Below are 23,092 nucleotides of genomic sequence, written 5' to 3'. Positions count from 1 at the left end.
GGGCTTACAAATAAGCATACTATTTTCCCAGCCCATGAAATGTTATTAAATAAACAAGGGCAAGTTCATATAAAGAAGATGAGACAAAGGTAAAGAATTCAAAATCCTTTCCTCTTTTTTTCCCTGAGTTATAAAACCTTAGAAAGAGTACACTAAAAACAAGCCTTTGAAACAGGAGAATTTAAAAGAATAAGCACATTTGTCTCATATGCTTGTGTCTCTACAAAGATTTTTCAGAAGAAATCCAGACTTGCAATGTATACTTCAGTGCCTTTTAATTTTTGCTTGGCAAATAAGGTAAAAGAAATATTTTATTTTTATGGTTAATTAAGTCTCATACTTGATATGATTCAGACCTTTTGGAAAAGTCAACTGTCTCCATGAAAATGCAATTAACAGTCTCCTATATCAAGTGTCCAGCTATGATGTGTAGGACGTTTTAACTTACTAATACTCACAGATAGTGCATAACAGGAGAAAAAAAGATTTTTTTCAAAAAGAAAATTTAAGAATAAATGTACGAGTAAAAGGCTGATCACTAGACTATATAGTATATGAATTTTTGGAAGGTTTTACAGACATACATCATGACTCAATTTGTGGCCTGAATTACAAGTTCTCTTTCTGGGCTTCTTTTGCTTGACAGAATCCAAGCACAGCTCAAGTTCCTGGAAAGTTTGACAGTCTTCTTCTGCCAGTGTGTCAGTCTCTAAGGATTTAGTGCTTAGACGTCAGAGTAAGTGTTGATGATACTCGGAAGATCTGGGGGAGCATGTTACTAAGTTGATAAAACATTTCTTCAGAAATACTCTGTAAGGAGTAAAAAAAAAAAAAAAGTTCACACCTGTTAAATCATCATTGATTTTTAAAATTTTACAGTGATTTAAAACATGAACTTGTCCTTGATATGAAGAATGGTATATGAAAATTCTCTTTCAAAGCAATTGCTTGGTTATGGGCAAGGGGTGTTTTTCTTCTGAGACCCTATATTATTTACATCAAATAGTAAGTTTAATTAACAGAAAAATCCCTAGATAGTATAATCAGTAATAAAAGCATCACTAATTTTGCTAAGCTCTATATGGAATACAGAATCATTTTCTGCTAATGCCCTTTTAAATGAATTCTTCAAGATCTAGAAGAACATAAATGTAGGGAAAAAATAAAAGATGAATGACTCATATATGTGGAATATAAGAAATGGTGAAAGGGATTATAAGGGAAAGGAGGGGAACTGACTGTGAAATATTAGAGAGGGAGACCAACCACAAGAGACTCCAAACTTTGGGAAACAAAGAAAGGATTGTGGAAGGGGAGGTGGGTGAGGGGTTGGGGTAACTGGGTGATGGATACTGAGGAGGGATGAGCACTGGGTGCTACACTATATGTTGGCAAAGTGAACTTCAATAAAAACAAAAAAAGAAATAAAGGAGAAAAATAAATAAATAAATTTAAAAAGATGAATGACATTTGGTTTTGGGGTTAAATAAAAGAGCCCTTGAGTGGTAGATGCTGACATCTTTGACAATAAACTAAATGCCTTTATGGCATCCACTTTTCCCCTTAATACAGAAAGCTGTTACCATTTTATTATGTTATATTGAGTTTAAGGACAGTGTGCCTAGCTGTATGTGGGTGCAATATTATAACAGAGATTAAACAGGGGAGAGGTCTGTTCAGATAACATACCTGTGGTACCAGAAACTGTACTGTCCTGGATATGCCTCCATCCCATGAAGCCATTTCCATCATGAAACCTAAAACAGAACAACACACTTTGCTGAATTATGAGTTCTGGTCTTCAAATATACCAGTCCCTTATGGAGATAAACTGAATTTTCACTGTGGTGCTTCATGTCTTGCATTTTTCTTAAGCTCTACTTAGTCTCCATACAATGAAGCTAGAGCAGGTTATTTTTTTTTAATTTTTTTTAAATTTATTTATGATAGTCACAGAGAGAGAGAGAGAGAGGCAGAGACATAGGCAGAGGGAGAAGCAGGCTCCATGCACCGGGAGCCTGATGTGGGATTTGATCCCGGATCTCCAGGATCGCGCCCTGGGCCAAAGGCAGGCGCTAAACCGCTGCGCCACCCAGGGATCCCTAAAGCAGGTTATTAAAGGTTAATTGAAGATGTGGTTCTATTTTTTTTTTAATTTTTTTTAAGAAAAAGCAAGCTATAATCAGAGCAAAACAGAATTAACATCCAAATATACTTGTATTTCAAGAAGGCCAGATATTTGTTTATTTTGTGACTGGAGAAAGATAAGTAAAGGGATCACTGGGTGGCTCAGCAGTTGAGCGTCTGCCTTTAACTCAGGGCGTGATCCCGGCGTCCCAGGATCAAGTCCCACATTGGGCTCCCTGCATGGAGCCTGCTTCCCCCTCTCCCTCGCCTCTCTCTCGCTCTGTCGTGAATAAATAAATACAATCTTTAACAAAAAATATTTGCCTTGTTAAACTACTTTCAACTGAGGCACCAGATGACAGAGGTAATTGTTCATAATCTTCTCTTGGGTTGTTCTACTTTCAATAGTTGGGACTAATAAATACAAGTCACGTTAAATATAAGGTTATGCTCACCTTTGACACACTTAAACACAAGTTCTGCTCTCCTTAAGCACCATGGTATAGTCATTTCCTAAAAAGAGAATCAAAACAAATCATAGGTTTTTAACAGAACTTTGTAAAAAAAAAAAAATCAGATCTTAATTTATCTATAACGTTGACCATCTACTTTGTGGACAGATTCAAGCAACTATTGCTAATGTTAGCTGGGTTTCTTCTGGTCCTTCAGTATAACTTCTTATAGCTGTGGACTACATTTGTGTAGTACAAACCAATTTAATTATCCTAGTAAATAAAATTTTATTTTTAAAAAAATTTTTTAAATTTTTATTTATTTATGATAGTCACACACAGAGAGAGAGAGAGAGAGAGAGGCAGAGACACAGGCAGAGGGAGGAGCAGGCTCCATGCACTGGGAGCCCGATGTGGGATTTGATCCCGGGTCTCCAGGATCGCGCCCTGGGCCACAGACAGGCGCTAAACCGCTGCGCCACCCAGGGATCCCTAAATAAAATTTTAAAAATAAACATACCTTTAAAATTTTCTAGATAATTAATTCTAAAGACAAATAAAATGACATAAGAACTCTAACTTCTCTCAATTTAGCATGAATAATTCCATTAACTTGTATAATATTTGAACAATGCATTAAAATTCTTTTATTGTATAAATGCTATTATAAAAGTAACAGAAATAAACAAACATCCCATCCCAGCCACCTACCAAACCTACATTTCTACATTCCTTTCTAGTCTCTGATCAAATGCACACATGAATGCTATTGTCAGACTATAACCAACTCATTTATAATTTTCTATAGTTAAGATCAGTGGTTATACCATTTTAAATTCTACTTTTCATTATCACCAGAATTACTTTTCCATGTTGCAAGTCTTTATAATCATAAGTATAATATACACTTATTATTTCATTAGAGTGGTTCTCTACCTTTTTGGGTCTTAGGGTCTTTTACACTCTTAAAAATCAATGAGGACACTAGTGAGCTTTTTTTTTTTTAATTCAACTAGCCAACTTATACTGCATCAGTTTCAGATGTAGTGTTCAATAATTTACCAGTTGTGTACAACACCCAGTGCTCATCACATCACTTGCCTTTCTTTTTTTTTTTTTATCACTTGCCTTTCTTAATGCACCAACGAGCTGGTCTATGTGGATTTTTATCTCTTGATAGTTATTACAGTAGAAATTAAAACAGAAAAATATAAAATATAAAAAATATAAAAAATACTAATAATGAAGCAGCAGAAAGAGAGATTAAGAAATCAATCCCATTTACAATTGCACCAAGAAGCACAAGATACGTAGGAATAGACCTAGCCAAAGAGGTGAAAGATCTGTATTCTGAGAACTATAAAATACTGATGAAAGAAATTGAAGACCACAACAAATGGAAAGACATTTTGTGTTCACGGATTGGAAGAAAAAATATTGTTAAAATGTCTATACTATCCAAAGCAATCTACAGATTTAATACAATCCCTATCAAAATACCAACAGCATTTTTAACAGAGCTAAACCAAACAACCCTAGAATTTGTATGGCACCACAGAAGACCCTGAATAGCCAAAGCAACCTTGAAAAAAGCAAAGCAAAGCTGGAGGCATTACAATTCTGGACTTCAAGTTATATCACAAAGCTGTAGTCATCAAGACAGTATAGTGTTGGCACAAAAATAGACACATAGATCAATGGAACAGAATAGAAAACCCAGAAATGAAGCCACAACTATATGGCTAATTCATCTTCAATGAAGGAGGCAAGAATATGCAATGGGAAAAAGACAGTCTCTTCAACAAATGGTACTGGGAAAACTGGACAGCAATATGCAAAATAATAAATTTTACTTAAAAATGACAATGAAAAACCCACTGCACATTAACATATTCTTAAGAAAGATTTATTTATTTATTTGAGAGAGAGATGGATAGAGAGAGACAGAGAGCACACACATGCGCACAAGCAGGGGCAGGGAGAGGGTGGGGGAGAGGAGAAGACTCCCCGCTGAGTACAGAGTTGGGACAGGGAAATCTGTCTCACCACTCTGGGATCATAACCTGAGCTGAAATCAAGAGTCTAGCGCTTAACCGACTGAGACACCCAGGCTTCTCAACTTTTTTTTTTTTAGTAGAAAGTAACTATATTTCCCTAAACAAAAATATTTAAGTGAGAAGAGTGGCCACGGTTTACATATCTGTAAATTTCATTAATGCCTGGTTTAATAGAAGACATCTGGATTCTCATATCTGCTCTGCATTTAATTTGTTGTATAAAGCCTCTGGAAAAACTCACTGATGCTCATGAAAGGATGAGAATGGAAAAGACAAATGATGCCTTAGTATTGTTAAGAAAATATTTTTAATCTTGCTGAGCCCCAAAGAGGAGCTAAGATCATAGGGGGATCTTCAGAACACAAATTTAAAAACTGCTGTTTTATAGAATTGATGTATCATAATTTATTTAAAAAAATATATACACTATTTTTAAGTTTTTATTTAAATTCCAGTTAGTTAACATACAGTGAAATATAAGTTTTAGGTATATAATATAGTGATTCAACACTTCCATATAACACCTGGTACTTATCACAGGTGCCTTCCTTAATCTCCATTACCTATTTCACCCATCCCCCCACCCACCTCCCCTCTGGTAACCATCAGGTTGTTTTTTTTTTTTTTTTTTTAGGTTGTTTTTTTTTTTCATAGTTAAAGAGTCTGTTTCTTGGTTTGCCTCTCCCTCTCTCTTTTTTTCCCCTTTGCTCATTTGTTTTATTAAATCCCACATATGACTGAGATCATATGGTATTTGTCTTTCTCTGACTTATTTTGTTTAGAATAATACTCTCCAGCTCCATCTATGTTGTTGCAAATGGCAACATGTCTGAGTAATATTCCATTGTATATACAGACCACTCTTCTTTATCCATTCATGAGTTGATGGACATTTGGTTTCTTTCCATAATTTGGGTAATTGTTGATAAAGCTACTATAAACATTAGGGTGCATGTATCCCTCCAAATTAATATTTTTGTATTCTTTGGGTAAGTACCTAGTAGAGAGAAGCTTATTACACTGTTGGTGGAAATGCAAACTGATACAGCCACTCTGGAAAATAGTATGGATGTTCCTCAGAAACTTAATAATAAGTACCCCACAAACCAGAAATTGTACTACTAGGCATATTTATTATTTTATTATTTATAAATAATATAAATATAAACACATATTTCTGATATATTTCTTACATTTATTAATGAAGTTATATATATGTGTGCATATATAAATATATATAAAATATGTAATCATATATATACCTTTTTGTTTACTAAATAATTTTCTGGGTTATTTATTTGTATAGATCAGTGAAACAAAATTTAGATTCTTTTTAAAAAATTTTATTTAAATTCAATTTGCCAAGATATAGTATAATACCCAGTGCCCATCTCGTGTACCCTCCTAATGCCCATCAACCAGTTACCTTATCCACTGCCCCACCTCCCTTTCTTCAACCCTTTGTTTCCCAGAGTTAGCAGCCTCTCATGGTTTGTCCTCCTCTCTAATTTTTCCCCTACTCAGTTTCCCCCCTTCCCTTACGGTCCATCTCACTATTTCTTATATTCCACGTATGAGTGACACCATATGACAATTGTGTTTCTCCGATCAAAATTTAGGTTCTTTTCTAAAAGGTTATATCAATTTACACGAGCCATTAGCAATGTATGTGCCACCCAATTTTCACATGATCACCAGCATTTGAACTTTTAAATGGTATTTGAAATATTATCTAACATTTTTACTATTTTAGTAGATCCAAAATGGTATCAACCTGATGGCTTAAAAAAAAACAAACAAACTAGACTTTAGGGGTGCCTGGGTGACTCAGTCAGTTCAGCATCTGCCTTCAGCTTAGGTCATGATCCCAGAGTCCTTGGATGGAGCCCCATGTCAGGCTCCTCACTCAGCGGGGAGCCTGCTTCTCCCTCTCCCTCTGCCTGCCGTTTCCCCTGCTTCTGCACTCTCTCTGTCAAATAAATAAGTAAAATCTTAAAAAAAATACCAGACTTTACTTTTTGAAACAATTTTAGGTTTACACAAAAACTGTGACAATGGTATACAGAGTTCCCATACACTCCCTTGCTCCATTTCCCCTATTATTAACATTTTACATTAGTATAGTACTAACAGTGAGGCTGTCTATGCACCCATCAAGAATAAAGAGAGTAGACTATATCAAACAACAGCAGGGAAAATCCTTAGCAATTCTAATTCACTTGGGGTTTTCAGCGATGTATACATCTACAGCAATAGTAGATTAATGGTGGATTTTTTTCTACAGTGTAGAGTTACAACTGTGGCATTACAGGAGTTCTGGTGATGACAGTAAAGTGAAATAGCCCCCCACCCCACCCCACTGGCTCCATTTTAACAACTGGCATGAAAACATATTTTAATCATATGACTTCATTTTGAAATGTTTTCTAACCAAATAATGTCAGGAATAATTATAATAAAATAATAATAAATAATAAAATAATAAAATAGTAATAATAATAATAATAATAATAATAATAATAATAATAATGGCTCCTCCCCTATCATTTAAGGAACCAGATGAATTAGAAGCCTTAGTAGAGAGAGGAAGCTGTAGAATCTGATCTTCCAAGTACCCCGTGTATCTTTATTGAACTTAATCAAATACTGTCAAACTTCCATTATCTCACTAAAGGTTCTCTATTTGCTGTCAGTTATAAAACCCTGAATACATGATTCGTCTTTCTACTGGGTCCATTACATGCAGTACAATAAACAAATTAGTAACCAAAAAAAGAGAGAAAGAATTGCTATTGAAACCCTATTATTAAAAAATCCACAGTTTATGCAGATTTCCTTAGCTTTGACCTAATGATGATTTCTGTTCCAGAAAAACTCAAAAAGTTAATAATAGATCTACCCTATGATCCACTAATCATACTACTGTATTTACTCAAAGAATACAAAACCAAGAGTTCTAAGGATATATACATTCTATGTTTATTGCAGCATTATTTACAGTAGTCAAGCTACGGAAGCAGCCAAAATGTCTATCAATAAGATGAATGGATAAAGAAGAAGTGGTATATATATATATACATATACATATATATATATATATATATATATGCAATGGAATATTATTCAACCATAAGAAGAATGAAATCTTGCCATTTGTAACAACACAGACGGATGTAAAGAGTATAATGCTAAGTGAAATAAACCAGAGAAAGATTTTACTCATATGTGGAATTTGAGAAACAAATAAACAAAGGAAGGAAAAGAGAGACAAACCAAGAAACAGACTCTTAACCATAGAGAACACACTGATGGTTAATAGAGGGGAGGGGTGTGGGTAAACTAGCTGAAGGAGATTTAAGAGTGCACTTATCTTGATGAGCACTGGGTGCTGTATGGAAGTGTTGACTATATTGTATACCTGAAACTAAAATAACACTATATGTTAACTACACTGGAATTAACATTTTTTTAAATGTCAATTGTGATTATAATTGCAGACAATACCTTCTACCATACTTTGACTACTCAACTTGAATCTTCTGATAAGGGTAAAGTTGAACTGCAGAGGTGATTAAGATTTAATTGGTATGTCTTGAAAATTAGATATCAGAATTATTTCCTGAGTTCATGCACCCATGGGAAAAACTGAAAGAATATTCTTTCTATTTAGCCTCTGACGTATTTCAGGTACCTGAAATACTCATATTAATCAGTTTCTCAGTCATTATCTGAAGGTGAGGAACAGTGTGGCTTTCTTATTTTTCACATTCAAAAACAATGGGTTAGGTACAACCACTTTGGGAAACCATTTTATTGTAAATACCAAAGCTAAATGTACGCATATCATGATACCTAACATTTCCATCCTTAAGTATATACTTACGAGAAATGCCAACATTTCTATACCGAAATGTTCATAGCAACATAAGTCATAATAATCAAAACCTAGAAACTACCCAAATGTACATAAATAGTAGAATGGCTAAATAATTGTGGTCTAGCCACAATGGAGTTATATGACAATGTGAATGAACAATCTACATCCACAGACAATAATATGGGTAAATTTTACAACATAATTATTGAGTGAAAGAAGCCAGATACAGGAGTATGTACTATATGATCCCACTTATATAAACTACAAAAAACAAGTCTAAATAATCTATTTTTTCAGCTTTCTAAGATGAAAAAATACATTTACCCTCATGGAGAGAGTGTGGTTCATGTGGCTGGAAGGGAGCACGAGGGTGGCTTCTGGGGTGGTGGTAGTGTTCTGTTCTATGATCTGGGTATTGGTTACATGCGTGTGAAGTGTATGAAAATTTGAGCTATATGCTTATGTATACTTTTCTATTTGTGTATCAAACTCTAATAAAAATTTAAAAACAAATAACATCATCAACCACAATTATAATAATGAAAACCTCTAAGTCCCAAATTATTCAACAAGTTAACAGCAATATGTAAAAAGAAATCAGCAACTCAGGATTCTTGGCTTGCAGGTTCATTCCACATCTACCAGGTTAGCTTGGCTTCTTCAGATCACAAACATCTACAGAGGTAAACTAGTGATTATCAGGATCTATCTTCTTGCTGATAGGTTATTGATAGATTATTTTTTCCTTTCCTTTTTTTTTTTTAAACTGTGATTAATTTCTTTAGCTCCACCTATCACAGAATATGGGCTGTTTCAGACATTATTGTCATTACTGTGTATGCTCTAAAACGTAACCGATTCTAGAAATTCTGTTTGTTAGAGGAAGTAAACAACACCTGAAAATGCTTTGGGACTCTTGCATGAAACCTAAAACAAAGATTAACTCTATATCCTGTGCAGTGTTGTCTGAGTTTGTAGAATAAACTTCTTGACCTGAATGGATGTTTAAATACAACAAATGGGAGGATCATGGCTCAATATACTTTTGTGAATTAAAATGGACACTTTGGAAACAAACTTAATGTCCTGCAGCTGGCTGTCCCAATTTAAAACATGTAACTTTTGTAACATTGTGGGAGAGGGAATGCTAGTAGTATCAGATGTCTGGAAGTAAATCCAAACTTAGTGACTTTTGGAAATACTGTTTTTGAGGTTGTTTCCCACCTACATATAACCATTTTTATAAACTGGTTAACCAGGAGTCCAGCTGCAGAAATGTTTGGATGTTTCCTTGTGGCTGGAATTCAACACAAACTTTCATTGTTATTCTCCAGAGACTTTTATAGATGGACTAGTTAGGGATGATAACTTAACAATGGCTAAACATTCCTGATGGAACTAAAACTCTACAAAGCTACAGTTGAAAAAACCCCAAACAAATCATGTTTGTCAATCTCTGTTGATACCATATTAGGTATGACTTAGACTACATACGTGAATGGAACAAGAAATTAGGCAGTCTGATGCAGCTTTCATAGGATAATCCAGAATTCTCTTAATTGAAATACTGTGTCTGATAAAAATACAAATAGGTTGTAAGTGGTAAATCATTTAAAATTACCTCATCTTATCTGGAATTGATTTTGTATGTGTATTTACATAGGTTATTGCATTTAAAATGGCCTCTTTTAATGAAACAAAGTGTTTTGCTCTAAAAAGTAGCATTTATACATATATTTTATTTCAGGAAATAACTTTTAATAATCAGTGGTCAAACTTCCCGACATTCACAATTTCATTAAGCCATTTTGTTTAAAAAAAAAAAAAAGCCACTTCCAAACCAGCAGGCACCAAGTTGCTTATATGGGTCTTTCATCACCAGGCTGGACTACTAGCTCTCCTAGGACTTGCCTGCACCCATTGTTTTGAGGCATCTTTGTTTCTCTAGACTATTAGAAGTTGAGGTTTTGGTCTTTGTATTATTTCTTCAGCTTATCCCCTCTAACCAGTTTTTATGTGGATGAGAAGGAAAACAGGAGAGAAAGCAAACAGCCATGGGAAGACTTTTTTTTCCAAATATAAAACAAAGCACAGTACATAATGAATGGACAATTATGCCATATTTTAACTGTAGGGGTCAACACTTGTTATTATCTAAAAAGCATTCTTGAACATTCTTGAGAGAATGTTAAAATGAGGCTGGCTTCCTCCTGTTATCTAGTATCTCCTTCTATTGCCTATTAATGCATACTCAGAGAATGCAAACTAATTTTTTTTTTTTTTGCAAACTAAACTAATTTTAATGTTGGTGTAGGCTAAATATGAATGTGGAGATAAATCTAATGCCACTTAAGACAAAAGTGGAGGAAGAGGGAGAGAAGAGGGAGGAGTAGGGGCACATGCCTTATCCAAAGCTAAAGCTAATTTTGATTTTCTAGTTTCCTACTATAGGATAATGCTATAATTCTCTGAACATAAATGGTTAAGGATTATTCACTGTTTTGTATCATATGTCACTCAATACTATTAACTAGATATGAGATAAAAAAGGCCATTAGTTTTTTAAAAGGTGCTTTTAAAATGTAAAGTGGATTACTATTATTATTGTTATTACACAATATGATGGTTAATATATTTATAAAATTATGATATTCTTTTATCTGCTTACCTCTGACATATCATGCACCAGCAAGAGAGGTATGCTTATTGTTGTGATGTCATGGGTACAGCAAACCTTGAGTATATTTCGGAGTCCCATAATGGCAGGATCTCGAGCAGTGATGTTTCCTGATTTCACGTTGTCATCCACACAAAGGTGGAAAGCAACATGTATTTCTGAGAGATTAGAATGCCGTGTAATGTAAAATTCTCCTGTGAACACCAAATACAATCATGATTTTCAAATGAATAAATCACATGCATCAACAGGCTTTATAAATAACTATAATTAGGGCAATCAATGAGCTGAACTAGGAGAGGTGTATCAGGAACCTATGTTGGCCTCGGGAAGCAAATATAGCCACTGCTCCTTTATTCTTGGAAAGTTTATGAAAAAAAAAGACAGTAGCCAATTCTGCATTAGATTCATAAATTGGTATGAAGTGACGACCACATGGTAAGTAAATCAAATGAGTACTCACCACTATTTTGATGTAAATGCTCCAAATGTCCTACTTAATTCAAAGTGAACACATAAAATCAGGTTCATTACCTGTCTTCCTCACACCTTAAATCAGTATTCTCCATTTCAATTTGTGGATCTAATCTCCCTACGGTTAGTAATGGCACAGGGCAGAAACATAGAAGTTGCCCTTAATTACTTTATTTCAGTATCTCTTCCTTACTCTACAATTCACCATCAACTACTTTCAGTAGTATTGCCAATAAATAACTCAAATCTGAGCTATTACCCTAGCTCATGCTACTATCATCCCCACTGAGGTTTCTGTCAAAGCCTCTTAATTAATCTCTCTGCTCCCAGTCTTGCCTACTTACAAGCCATTTCCACAGTTGCAGGCAAAACAATTTCAATATAAATCAGATTACATCACTCTGCTACTTAAAATCGTCCAACAGGCTTATACTTCATTCAGGAAACAATCCAAGCTCTTTACTGCGGTTTGCATGGCCTATATGATCAGGACACTGCCTATCTGTCTGAGGTCCTCTTGCCCCACTCCCTCCTCTGCCCCAGTCACACAGGCTTTTGTAAAGTTCTTCAAACACACAGAGCTGGTTTCTAAATCAGGGCTGCTTTATCCAAGTTTTTCTCCTAAGATTCTTATATGGCTGACTTCTTTTCACCAATGATGATCCAAGGTCACCTCTTCAGAGAACTCTTCCTCAACTGTCCCATCTAATATAGGACAGCCCTCACTTACTGTCCTCTACATTGTTCTAATTTTCTTCTCAGAATTGAAATTCTTTGAGATTATTTAAATTTTTTTTAAAAATTTAAATTCTATTTAACATATAGTGTATTATTAGTTTCAGAGATAGAGGTCGGTAATTCATCTGTTGCATACAACGTCCAGTGCTCATCACATCAAGTACCGTCCTTAATGCCCATCACCCAGTTACCCTATCTCCCCATCTAACTTTCCTCCAGCAACCCTCAGTTCATTTCCTATAGTTAAGAGTCTCTTATGGTTTGCCTCCCTCTCTGTTTTCTTATTTTATTTTTCCTTCCCTTCTTCTGTGTTCATCTGTTTTGTTTCTTTTTTTATCTGTTTTGTTTCTTAAATTCCACTTGTGAGTGGAATTATATGGTATTTGTCTTTCTCAGACTTATTTCACGTAGCATAGTACCCTCCAGCACCATCTTGCAAATGCAAGATTTCATTCTTTCTGATGGCTGAGTAGTATTCCATTGTATATATATAAGACATCTTTATCCATTTATCTGTTGCTGGACATCTGGGCTCTTTCCATAGTTTGGCTATTGTGGACATTGCTGCTGTAAAGATGGGTGTAAGTGCCCTTCGGATCACTATGTTTATATCCTTTGGATAAATACCTAGTAATGCAATTGCTGGGTCATAAGGTTGCTCTATTTTTAACTTTTTGAGGAACCTTCATATTGTTTTGTAGAGTAGCTGCACCAGCTTGCATTCCCACCAACAGTATGAGGGTTCCCCTTTCTCCAAAGCCTCGCCAACATGTTGTTTCCTGAGTTGTTAATTTTAGCCATTCTGACAGGCAGGAGGTGGTACCTCACTGCGGTTTTGATTTGTATTTCCCTTATGCCGAGTGATGTTGAGCATTTTTTCATGTGTCTGTTGGTTATTTGTATGCCTTCTTTGGAGAAATGTCTGTTCATATCTTCTGTCCATTTCTTTTTTTTTCTTTAAAGATTTTATTTATTTATTCATGAGAGACACACACAGGAAAGGGAGAGAGAGAGAGAGAGAGAGAGATAGAGAAAGGCAGAGACAGAGGCAGAGGGAGAAGCAGGCTCCATGCAGAGAGCCTGACCCGGAACTCAATTCCAAGACTTCAGGATCACGCCCTGTGAAGGCAGGCGCTAAACTGATGAGCCACCCAGGGACTCCCCTTCCGTCCATTTCTTGACCAGATTTTTTGTCGTTTGGGTCTTGAGTTTGATAAGTTCTTTATAGATTTTAGATACGAGCCTTTTATCTGATAATACATTTGCAAATACCTTCTTCCATTCCATAGGTTGCCTTTTAGTTTCATTGACTGTTTCCTTTGCTGAGCAAAAGCTTTTTATCAGAGACCATTGTTTCTGCTCAGCAACTATAGGGATCTCATCTATCTTGTTTAGTGTTCTCTCTCCAGCACACAGAACAGTGCCTGGTACACAGAAGGTACTAAATACATATTTGTTGAATGACTGGATGAATGAATGCATAGAGACTGAATGCCAGAGCGGCATTTATCAAGCCTTAAAATCCATGCTTCCTATAATTGCTCCATTTTCTATGTAGCCACCCTAGCCATCAGCCTTTATATTCTGCAGCTTCTCTTGATATAAATATGTAAAATACGCAAACATAAAAAGAGTATGTTTTTACAAACACACATGCCTCCCTGGAAATTCTGATAGGAAAATTTTAGGAAAGCTTTGCTCTTCTACGAACTATACCTCCATCACTAACCCCTGCTCTCACAAATTCTGCTTCCCCTTGCTTCAAAGTCATTATTTTACTTATATTGACTTATAAACAAATAATATGCTTAAAAGTACTTGATATACATTAGCACAATGTTTACTCGTTTGTAGTTACCAGTATTTGTAAACTGTACCCATGGATGCCACTAACAGGCCCAATGCAAAGGTATTTTTTTTTAAACTTAACATAAAACATTTAGATAAGCAGAAAAAGAAATTAGAGTATAGTGACAGAGACATCAAAATAGACTAGAAGAAAAAAAGGAAAAGGAAAATTGTCTGGTGGAAGAATATAGTTACAATTTCCCTGAAAGGCAATAAAAGATGCAGACTGCTTATTAGAAACCTGGCAGACTGTATGAGACAATATCATTTTGGACCCAATGAAGTGTATTGCCTCCTCAACACTGGCTGATCATTTAGATGAGGAGAGTGGCAGCATTAAACATGGGCTATGGTCCAGTGGTGAGGCAGATGACTTAGTGAACGAGTCAGGTGCTCCTAATCCCCAAATTGGCACTGCTTTATTTGACCTTACATGACTTGTCTCTTGGCCTCATTTTACCCAGTAGTGAAATGGGGGTCAAAGAGTTGGCAGTGGTAATCAAAATATTGTGATGTAGCATAAAAAGGACTAGATTGGGTATTGAGAAAATCTGGTCTAAGCACTTATTGGCTGAGTGATCTTGGGCAAATCAATCCAATTTATAGATCCTCTGTACTTCATGTAAGAATTGGGAAAAATAATGCCTGACTGCTTTCCTTACAAAGTTGTGAGAATTAGAGGATGTAACCCATAAATACTTAGATAATGATAGAGCAAACCTACTGGTAAAATATATATATATATATATATATATATATATTTAAAACTATTTTCTTTTGCAACTTGAAAACTTAAAAGCATTTGTAATTGTAATTTGGATCTTTGTTCATCTCTGGTAAACTTTCTGGCTGTGTAGGCATCCTTAAACACGTGGAAATTCAGATGCTGTCAGCATATCTAATCAAATAGTTTGATACTCCTTTTCTAATGCGGACTATGACATATCCTCCTGATTTGGTGGTAATACTGAGATACCAACCTATAGGCATTTCCCAAAAAGGAGCAAGAAAGGAAATAAATATAGCAAGAAAGAGGTATGTTGAAAAAAAAACAAAACCCACACATCAGTACCTCCGGAATAGGTAATGAGATTGGCACATTTTAAGAAAGCCACAAAATATGGATGATTTAAATTATGGATCTGTGCAGAGAATACAATAAATCCTGTCTCAATGAAGGTATTTTTAGATAGAGAGGAGGACAGTTTCCTGTTCCACAAAGTGGAGGAAGCAGCATGTGGTGATGTAATCCTGCCTCTAACATTACCCTCGAAGGTAGGCTCTCTGAAGGTGGGAGGGAGTTGGGAAGCTGATGACCACAAGCTAACTGACTGAGACCAACAAGATGAATACCAGAAAGGGGGATGCTATCTGCTTACGTTAAATGGAATGTGACCTACATGTAGAAGATCTGGGGTAGAAAGAGGAAACAACCTAGTTATTCAAGAAATTGCAAACTTTACTAGTTACCTTAAAAGACTTTATGCCTGTGTACAGATATGCCTTCCTTGTTATACCCTGTCATACAAACATTACCAAGGATCATCAGAGTGAATTCAATCTGGAAGAGGATCAAGAGCCTGAATTTCCAGTTGATAAGTGATCTATCAAAAAAATAATAAAGGAAATTAAAGAAATGGGAAGCAGGAACATTTATGGGGAAGCGGAAATAAGAAAGATTCTAAATTATATGACCCATGTTCTTTCTACAAGTTCAACTGTTTCCATCCGTAGTGTTGTTTATATTGCAGAATAAGAATGACTTCTGCTTCACTTAAGAAACTAAGAAACAATGTATAACAGAAGAAACTTAAAATAGCAAATAGAATAAAATTTATGCAATTGTTTGAACAATTTTTTCTTGTATAGAACTAGAAAGTCCAGTACTAGTATAAGAATAAAAATTTAGGGCAGCCGGGGTGGCTCAGCCGTTTAGCACTGCCTTTGGCTCAGGGCATGATCCTGGAGTCCCGGGATCGAATCCCATGTCGGGCTCCCTGCATGGAGCCTGCTTCTCCCTCTGTCTGTGTCTCTGCCTCTCTCTCTGTGTGTCTCTCATGAATAAATAAATAAAAATTTAAAAAAGGTTTAAATTGCAGAACATCCATGAAAGTATATTCTGTAGATACAATATTGTTTCAAAGTGATACACTGACAAGCTGTTTTATAATGTACACAATAAGAACTTCTATTTCAAATCTATGATGTCTATGGATGTGATTATAAGAAAATCATAATTTCAAATAAAATACCACTTACCAGGTAGAATATTTAAGTAGTTTCTGTCAGCATTTTTAGCCTTATCATCAATTCCTCCATTTCGGTTTCCAGAATCTATTCATGAGATAATACAGCATGAAAGAATATAACAATATATGAAAACACATTAATTCTACTGCTCCCTAAACAATCACAATAACAGCAAAAAGTTTACTAAGGATAGCTAGGTGCAAGACATTCTGATACATGTTTTACATGCATAATCTTATTGGATTTCACAAAACCCCTATAACGACAACCTCATGAGGTAGGCACTATTACTATCTTGATTGTATATATGAGGGAACAGAGGGTCACATAAGATAAGTAACTTAACCAAGGATGCACGGTAAGTGGTAGAACCAGGTCTTGAACTCACACAGATTCCAAACCCTATGGTCTTAACCACATTTGACTTGCCATCACCCTACTTTTCATCTGGGAGGCTCAGTGCACTAAATTAACTGCACATAAAACAACTTCGTTAGATAGTTGTAGGGTGGCCATCTTTATTTTTAGATTCTGAGTCATTGTTGTTGATATAACTTGTTCAGGATTAAAGCAAATGGTTAGTAGTACCAGAAACCACTTGATATTCAGCCCATTTTGAAATCTGTTACTTCTTATCTGACACCATATACAATTTATTTCAGATTTGTGAGATTTTGTTTCAAATGGGAACTTTTTATTTTAGATATTCAACAGGCTTTCTTTCTTTCTGGAAGGCATGATATTATTTAGAAGGATAAATACTGGTAAAGTAAGAAACATCACAATTGACCATATATTATTATACTTGGACACAAATTATTTTACATATGTACATCTATTTTTAATAGATTTCTTATAAGATTCAGATGTGTCTTCTACTAAAACTCAAAAATGCAGAATGAATATTAGCATTCAAAGCAGCTATCTTTATGAGAGTATATATGTATTCCAATTAAGTACAAAACTATTTTGGGATGGCTGTCAGCATCAGAATATCAGTTGAAAACTGTCAGAACTTCAAATACGTAAACAGAAAATACCAAGGGAAAGTATATTTTCAAAAATGTTCTAAATCAAAGTAACTTAATATTTTTACTTAGTCACTACTTTGAATAATTCATATCACTGTACCTTGTAAATGTACATATTTTATTGATAGAGGGAGAGAAAGGCAGAGAGAGGAGGCTCTGTGTTGCCAGAATGTATACTGAATGTAATAGTCTGTTTCTCATACAGACCTATGCAACTGATAGGCTCTGAAATAATGTCCAATCATAGCACAGAAAACAAAAGAAATGATAAATAAGGACTTTAATTTCATTCACATGTGGGATGAACAAACAAAATCCCTACTAAAGGAATAAGAACAGTTGAGAGTCCATTCCTCTCTCCATGCTGTAATTGTAATACCTTATAATACTAAGAAATGACGATTTTTCATTTAAAAATGTATATAAAATGGCGCAGAAAACAAAATTGCTTTTGGCTTGTTATTGTGGATTATAGAGAGATTCTAATGTTATAAACACAGTAAGGAAAATAATGGAATGCCTTAGAATAAACAGGTACTTGAGTATCAGGATGTAAATGTGTAGAACACATACGTGGGCATGCACAGAAAAGGAAAAAACAGAGAAAGTATTTTCACAGAGCTCTTCTATGACAACATGTGGGTTCCTTTCAGAAAGTTGTCTTTTATAGACCTGCTTGTTTCCCTGACTCACTTAAACCACAAAATAGTTGCTTGAACAAGAACAAAATAATACCATGATTTACACACATTGCCTTAACCGTATGTGGTTTGCAAACTTCCTGTCATTTGCTGCACACTTTCTATCTCTCATAAATATACTTAGAATCCTCCTCCTTCTCCCACACCTGTCATGATCTCAATCTTCATGCTTTTAGTCACTGCTAAGAATAATATTAAGATGTTTCTGATCACATCACTGCTAGTTTGAATGCGATGGAGGAAGAAGATGGTAGAAGAATAAGAGGACACACTGGAATTTTCTGAAAGGCCCTCTGTTTGGATATATTTCCATATGGTTTTCCAACACAGCCTGGCTCTGTCACATATACCACACAGTGCCAAAGCAAAGCCACACTTCCCTAGAACAGGAATCAAAACTAGTGGTGCTGCTATAGTATAGTCCTGGACATAGTAATTTTTCAAAAGAAAACTGAATCAAATCAAAATCAATTCTTATAAGATTTATAATTGACTTCCTGCTACCTAAGAAGGATGAAAGATGGAGCACATTAAGTGTATGTTTTATGCTAACATTTACTCTATCACTTCACTGCCCTTTTGAGGTAGTAATTATGTCCACTTTAGAGATATAGAATTTGTATCACAAGACCACCGACTTTCCACTGAATACTTCAAGTTTAACTATAGAATTTAAATTTAAAAACAGTTTTTGCTAAGGTTATTGGACAAAATCATGCAAAAAAGGAAATTAAGAACAGAATTCAAGTTTCTAGAGAGCTCGAATTTTGTTCTTAATTTCTTTCTTCCATTTTTCCACCAATACGACTTTCTGTATTTTAGTAATGGTCCATATGTTATTAGAGTGCTTAAGGACAGAAAATACTAAAAGTAAAATTTTGAAAATTTTGAGTTTTACTGACCATGCGATTCTTTCAACTTACTCCTTCGCTGGGTTCTAGCATAAAGTACCACCTGCTGGACAACTTCCAGTTGCTCCTCAATTCGGGGAAAATGGAAGTCAGTACATTCTTGGCAAACTGTGGCAAAATCTAAGGGACCCAAAACATTTATAAACTACTAGAGGTGAACCATCAAATAGTATTATAGACAATGACAGCTAGGAGGAATAAAATATAAAATTCATAAGTGTGATTTCTTATACTTGTCCTTTCAATAATTATGTCTTAAATGAGGGGAAAGCGATTTTGTTTGAATCAGAAACCTAATCTCTCAATCACTTGAAAGAGTAAACAATTAATAGACAAGGAAATTTTCATATAATTCCAAACCGTTTTTTTAAAAATTCCAAACCGTTTTAAATAATAGTTACCTTAATGCTAAAAAATACAAGAAAGTTCTTATATTTATGATGGGAAATAAACTCCATTCAAGCTTCCTTAAAAAGTTATACGTTTTAATATACATTATATATTTAAAATTTTTTTCTCTTTTGTATATTTTTTATTGGAGTTCGATTTGCCAACATACAGTATAACACCCAGTGCTCATCCCATCAAGTGCCCCCCTCAGCGCCTGTCAATAAAATTTTTAAAATAATCATAAAGAGTGAGTTGTACAGAGGGAACACAGAATTTTACCTAGCACATTTAAGAAATATGCTATCTAAAATACCTAGGAAGAAAGGACAAAGGGATGAACTAAAATTCACTGAGCCAGGATCTGCTTCTGAAATGAATACATTTATAGCTTGATTATTCTTTTTGTTATGCCTTGAAGCAAGAATCCTATAAGAGCATTACTTATAATAGAATTTTAAGAAAAAGTAAATATCCTGAAGCACTTTACCCATGCTGAAGTATGAAAGATATCTAAAATAGTCATGGCTAGGTATGTGTGTTGCTTGGCTACTAGGATACTAGGGCTAACTAAAATTTTTGTTTTCCTGTAATCCCTTTCTTTGTAAGAATGAAAATTTAATGAAATAAATATGGTAATGTTGACTTACCTCTTTTAATACCACTATAGGAATTGATTCGATTATCTACTAGCAAAACGAGGCCACAGAGAGATGTAGAATAAAGCGATAGTGCAGTCTGGAGTCGATGGAGTTTCACGCCACTTCGATGATTTCTTTTGTGCTTACAAAAGTCCAGCATATCTGCTCTCAGCAATCTCAAATTATGCATGGTCTTCAACTGGGCTCCTGGGGGGTGGGGTGGGCAACAGTCCCAGAAAGAAACTCAGACAGCTGCAAAAATCCAGTATAACAGGATGCAAATCTCTATGGCAAGAATTCAGATAAATCTGTGCTACAAATAATTAGAAATAGGCTTTCCAATTTCCAATTCTAATAACTATTCAGATTTAACCTATTTTTTAAAAATAATGTTATTTTTTATTATTAGCTAAAACAAAATGTATAGCCAACAAACTATAGGAGCAAGACATACTTTTTCTTTATTTTAAATTTTAGTTAATATACAGTGCAATATTGGTTTCTGGAGTAGAATTCAGTGATTCGTCACTTACATGCAACACCCAGTGCAAATCACAAGTACACTCCTTAATCCCCATCTCCCACCAGCCCATCCCCCACTACCTCCCTCCATCAACCCTCAGTTTGTTCTCTATCATTAAGAATCATTAAGAATCTCTTAAGGCTTATTTCCCTCTCTATTTTTTTCCTTTTCCTCCTTTCCATATGTTCATCTGTTTTCTTTCTAAAATTCCACATATGACTGAGATCATATGGTATTTGTCTTTCCCTGACTTATTTCACTTAGTGTAATACACTCTAGCTCTGCCCCCATTGTTGCAAATGGCAAGCTTTCTTTTTTTGAGGGCTGAGTAATATTCCACTGTACATATATATACCACATCTTCTTTATCCATTCATTGGTTGATAGACATTTGGGCTTTCTCCATAGTTTAGTTATTGTTGATAATGCTACTATAAACATGGGGTGCATGTACCCCTTTGAATCTGTAGTTTTGTATCCTTTGGGTAAATACTCAGTAGTACAATTGCTGGACTGTAGGGTAGCTCTATTTTTAACTTTTTTGAGGAACCTCCAAACTGTTCTCCAGAGTGACTGCATCAGTTTGCATTCCTACCAACAGTGCAAGAGGGTTCACCTTTCTCGGCATCCTCACCAACACCTGTTGTTTCTCATGTTGTTAATTTTAGCCATTATGACAGGTGTGAGGTGGTATCTCATTGTGATTTTGATTTGTATTTCCCTGATGATGAGTGAGGTTGATCATCTTTTCATGTGTCTGTAAACCATCTGGGTATCTTCTTTGGAAAAGTGCTTATTCATGTCTTCTGCCCATTTCTTAACTGCATTATTTGTTTTTTGGGTGTTAAGTTTGATAAGTTCTTTATGGATTTGGGATACTAACTAACTTGTATCTGTCAGTTGTCATTTTAGTTTTGCTGCTTCCTTCACTGTGCAAAAGCTTTTTATCTTGATGAAGTTCCAATAGTTCATTTTTGCTTAAGTTTCTCTTGCCTCTCGTGACAGGTCTAGCAAGAAGTTGCTATGGCTGAAGTCAAAAAAGTTTCTGCCTATGTTCTACTCTAGGATTTTGATGGTTTCCCATCTCACATGTAGGTCTTTTATCCATTTTGAATTTATTTTTGTATATGGTGTAAGAAAGTGCTCCAGTTTCATTCTTCTGACTTGCTGGGAGCAGGACATAATTTGTAATTAAAAACAACAAGGGTACCTTGTACTCATATGCTAGGGATTTTTCTCTTACAGAATAAAAAAAGCTTCCCAAGATACAATAAATTATGCCTACAAAAAATGAATTCACTTACCTAAGTGAATGGTAAAACTTTCTTCCAACTTTCTCTGCTCCTCATAAATCCTTCCATTTGCTTCTACAGATTCTCTAAACTGACTCGGTTGAACTTTAATTTCCTCACTGAAATTAATAAAATTATTCAAATGCTTTGTCTATTTGTCAAGAATTTTTCTTGAAGGAAAGAAGGTTTACAATGCAATGACACAAAATGACAGTTGAGAGTACCACTTAATTTATTCCTAAACTACTCCTTAATCTATGGTAACAAGGGAGAAGCATAAACACCAAAATTTTTCTTTTTTTATATATATTTTTTATTGGAGTTCGATATGCCAACAAATAGCATAACACCCAGTGCTCATCCCATCAAGTGACCCCTCAGTGCCCGTCACCCTGTCACCCCAACCCCCTGCTCACCTCCCCTTCCACTACCACTTATTCATTTCCCAGAGTTAGGTGTCTCTCATGTTCTGTCACCATCACTGATATTTCCCACTCATTTTCTACACCAAAATTTCTTAAAAATCCTTACTTGTTCTTTCATTTCCTTACAGTAAGTAATGCACATGATTATTTCTAGTTATTAGAATATCAACTCATGTGGTCTAAGAATGATTAAATGAAGTGATTTACATTTTAAAATGGCAAATTTAAAACAATACATCCTCTATCAAGGCTGGCTCTAGGCAAAACTAAAAATATAGATGAAGTATGGGACGTCTGGGTGGCTCAGTGGTTGAGCACCTGCCTTCAGCTCAGGTCCTGATCCCAGGGTCAAATCCCATATCAGGCTCTCTACAGGGAGCCTGCTTCTCTCTCTGCCTATGTCTCTGCCTCTCTCTCTGGGTTTCTCATCAATAAATAAGTAAAATCTTTAAAAAAATAGGTGAAGTGATAGAAACAAAAATTTAAAATTAATAAGTCAAATAAAGGAATAATAAAAAAGATGAAGTTCATTTTGATGTATTCACATCTTCTATTTTTTTAATTTTTCCCTACTCTGTTCTTAGTTATTTGCTCTACTCTGTTCTTGCTTATTTGCCGAAAAGGTTTCCAAATAGGTGCTGTATGATTGTATAACTGTAAATTCAAATTTCATGGTATGAA

General features: G+C 35.0%; 1 protein-coding gene across 5 annotated transcripts in view; it reads right to left on the bottom strand.

The window, feature by feature from the left end:
- Positions 1-258: 258 nt before the first annotated feature.
- The window catches only part of FERRY3 (FERRY endosomal RAB5 effector complex subunit 3), a 46,390-nt gene continuing 23,556 nt past the window's right edge, over positions 259-23,092 (bottom strand). For 3 of the 5 annotated variants that reach the window (XM_077871394.1, XM_077871395.1, XM_077871397.1), the window contains 8 exons: positions 21,999-22,105; positions 20,181-20,378; positions 19,135-19,263; positions 16,510-16,584; positions 11,182-11,384; positions 2,583-2,640; positions 1,690-1,757; positions 259-810 (listed from right to left, as the gene is read on the bottom strand). In XM_077871394.1, the coding sequence (XP_077727520.1) occupies positions 718-810; positions 1,690-1,757; positions 2,583-2,640; positions 11,182-11,384; positions 16,510-16,584; positions 19,135-19,263; positions 20,181-20,378; positions 21,999-22,105 (931 nt within the window). In that variant the 3' untranslated portion in view covers positions 259-717. Of the gene's footprint in view, positions 811-1,689; positions 1,758-2,582; positions 2,641-10,007; positions 10,087-11,181; positions 11,385-16,509; positions 16,585-19,134; positions 19,264-20,180; positions 20,379-21,998; positions 22,106-23,092 lie in introns of those variants that run through there. The other 2 variants (XM_077871396.1, XR_013364420.1) reach the window with 2 other exon arrangements.

The sequence above is a fragment of the Canis aureus genome, chromosome 25 (assembly GCF_053574225.1).
Source record: "Canis aureus isolate CA01 chromosome 25, VMU_Caureus_v.1.0, whole genome shotgun sequence".
NCBI classification, from domain to species: Eukaryota; Metazoa; Chordata; class Mammalia; order Carnivora; family Canidae; genus Canis; species Canis aureus.
This window is presented reverse-complemented; position numbering and strand designations above follow the sequence as displayed.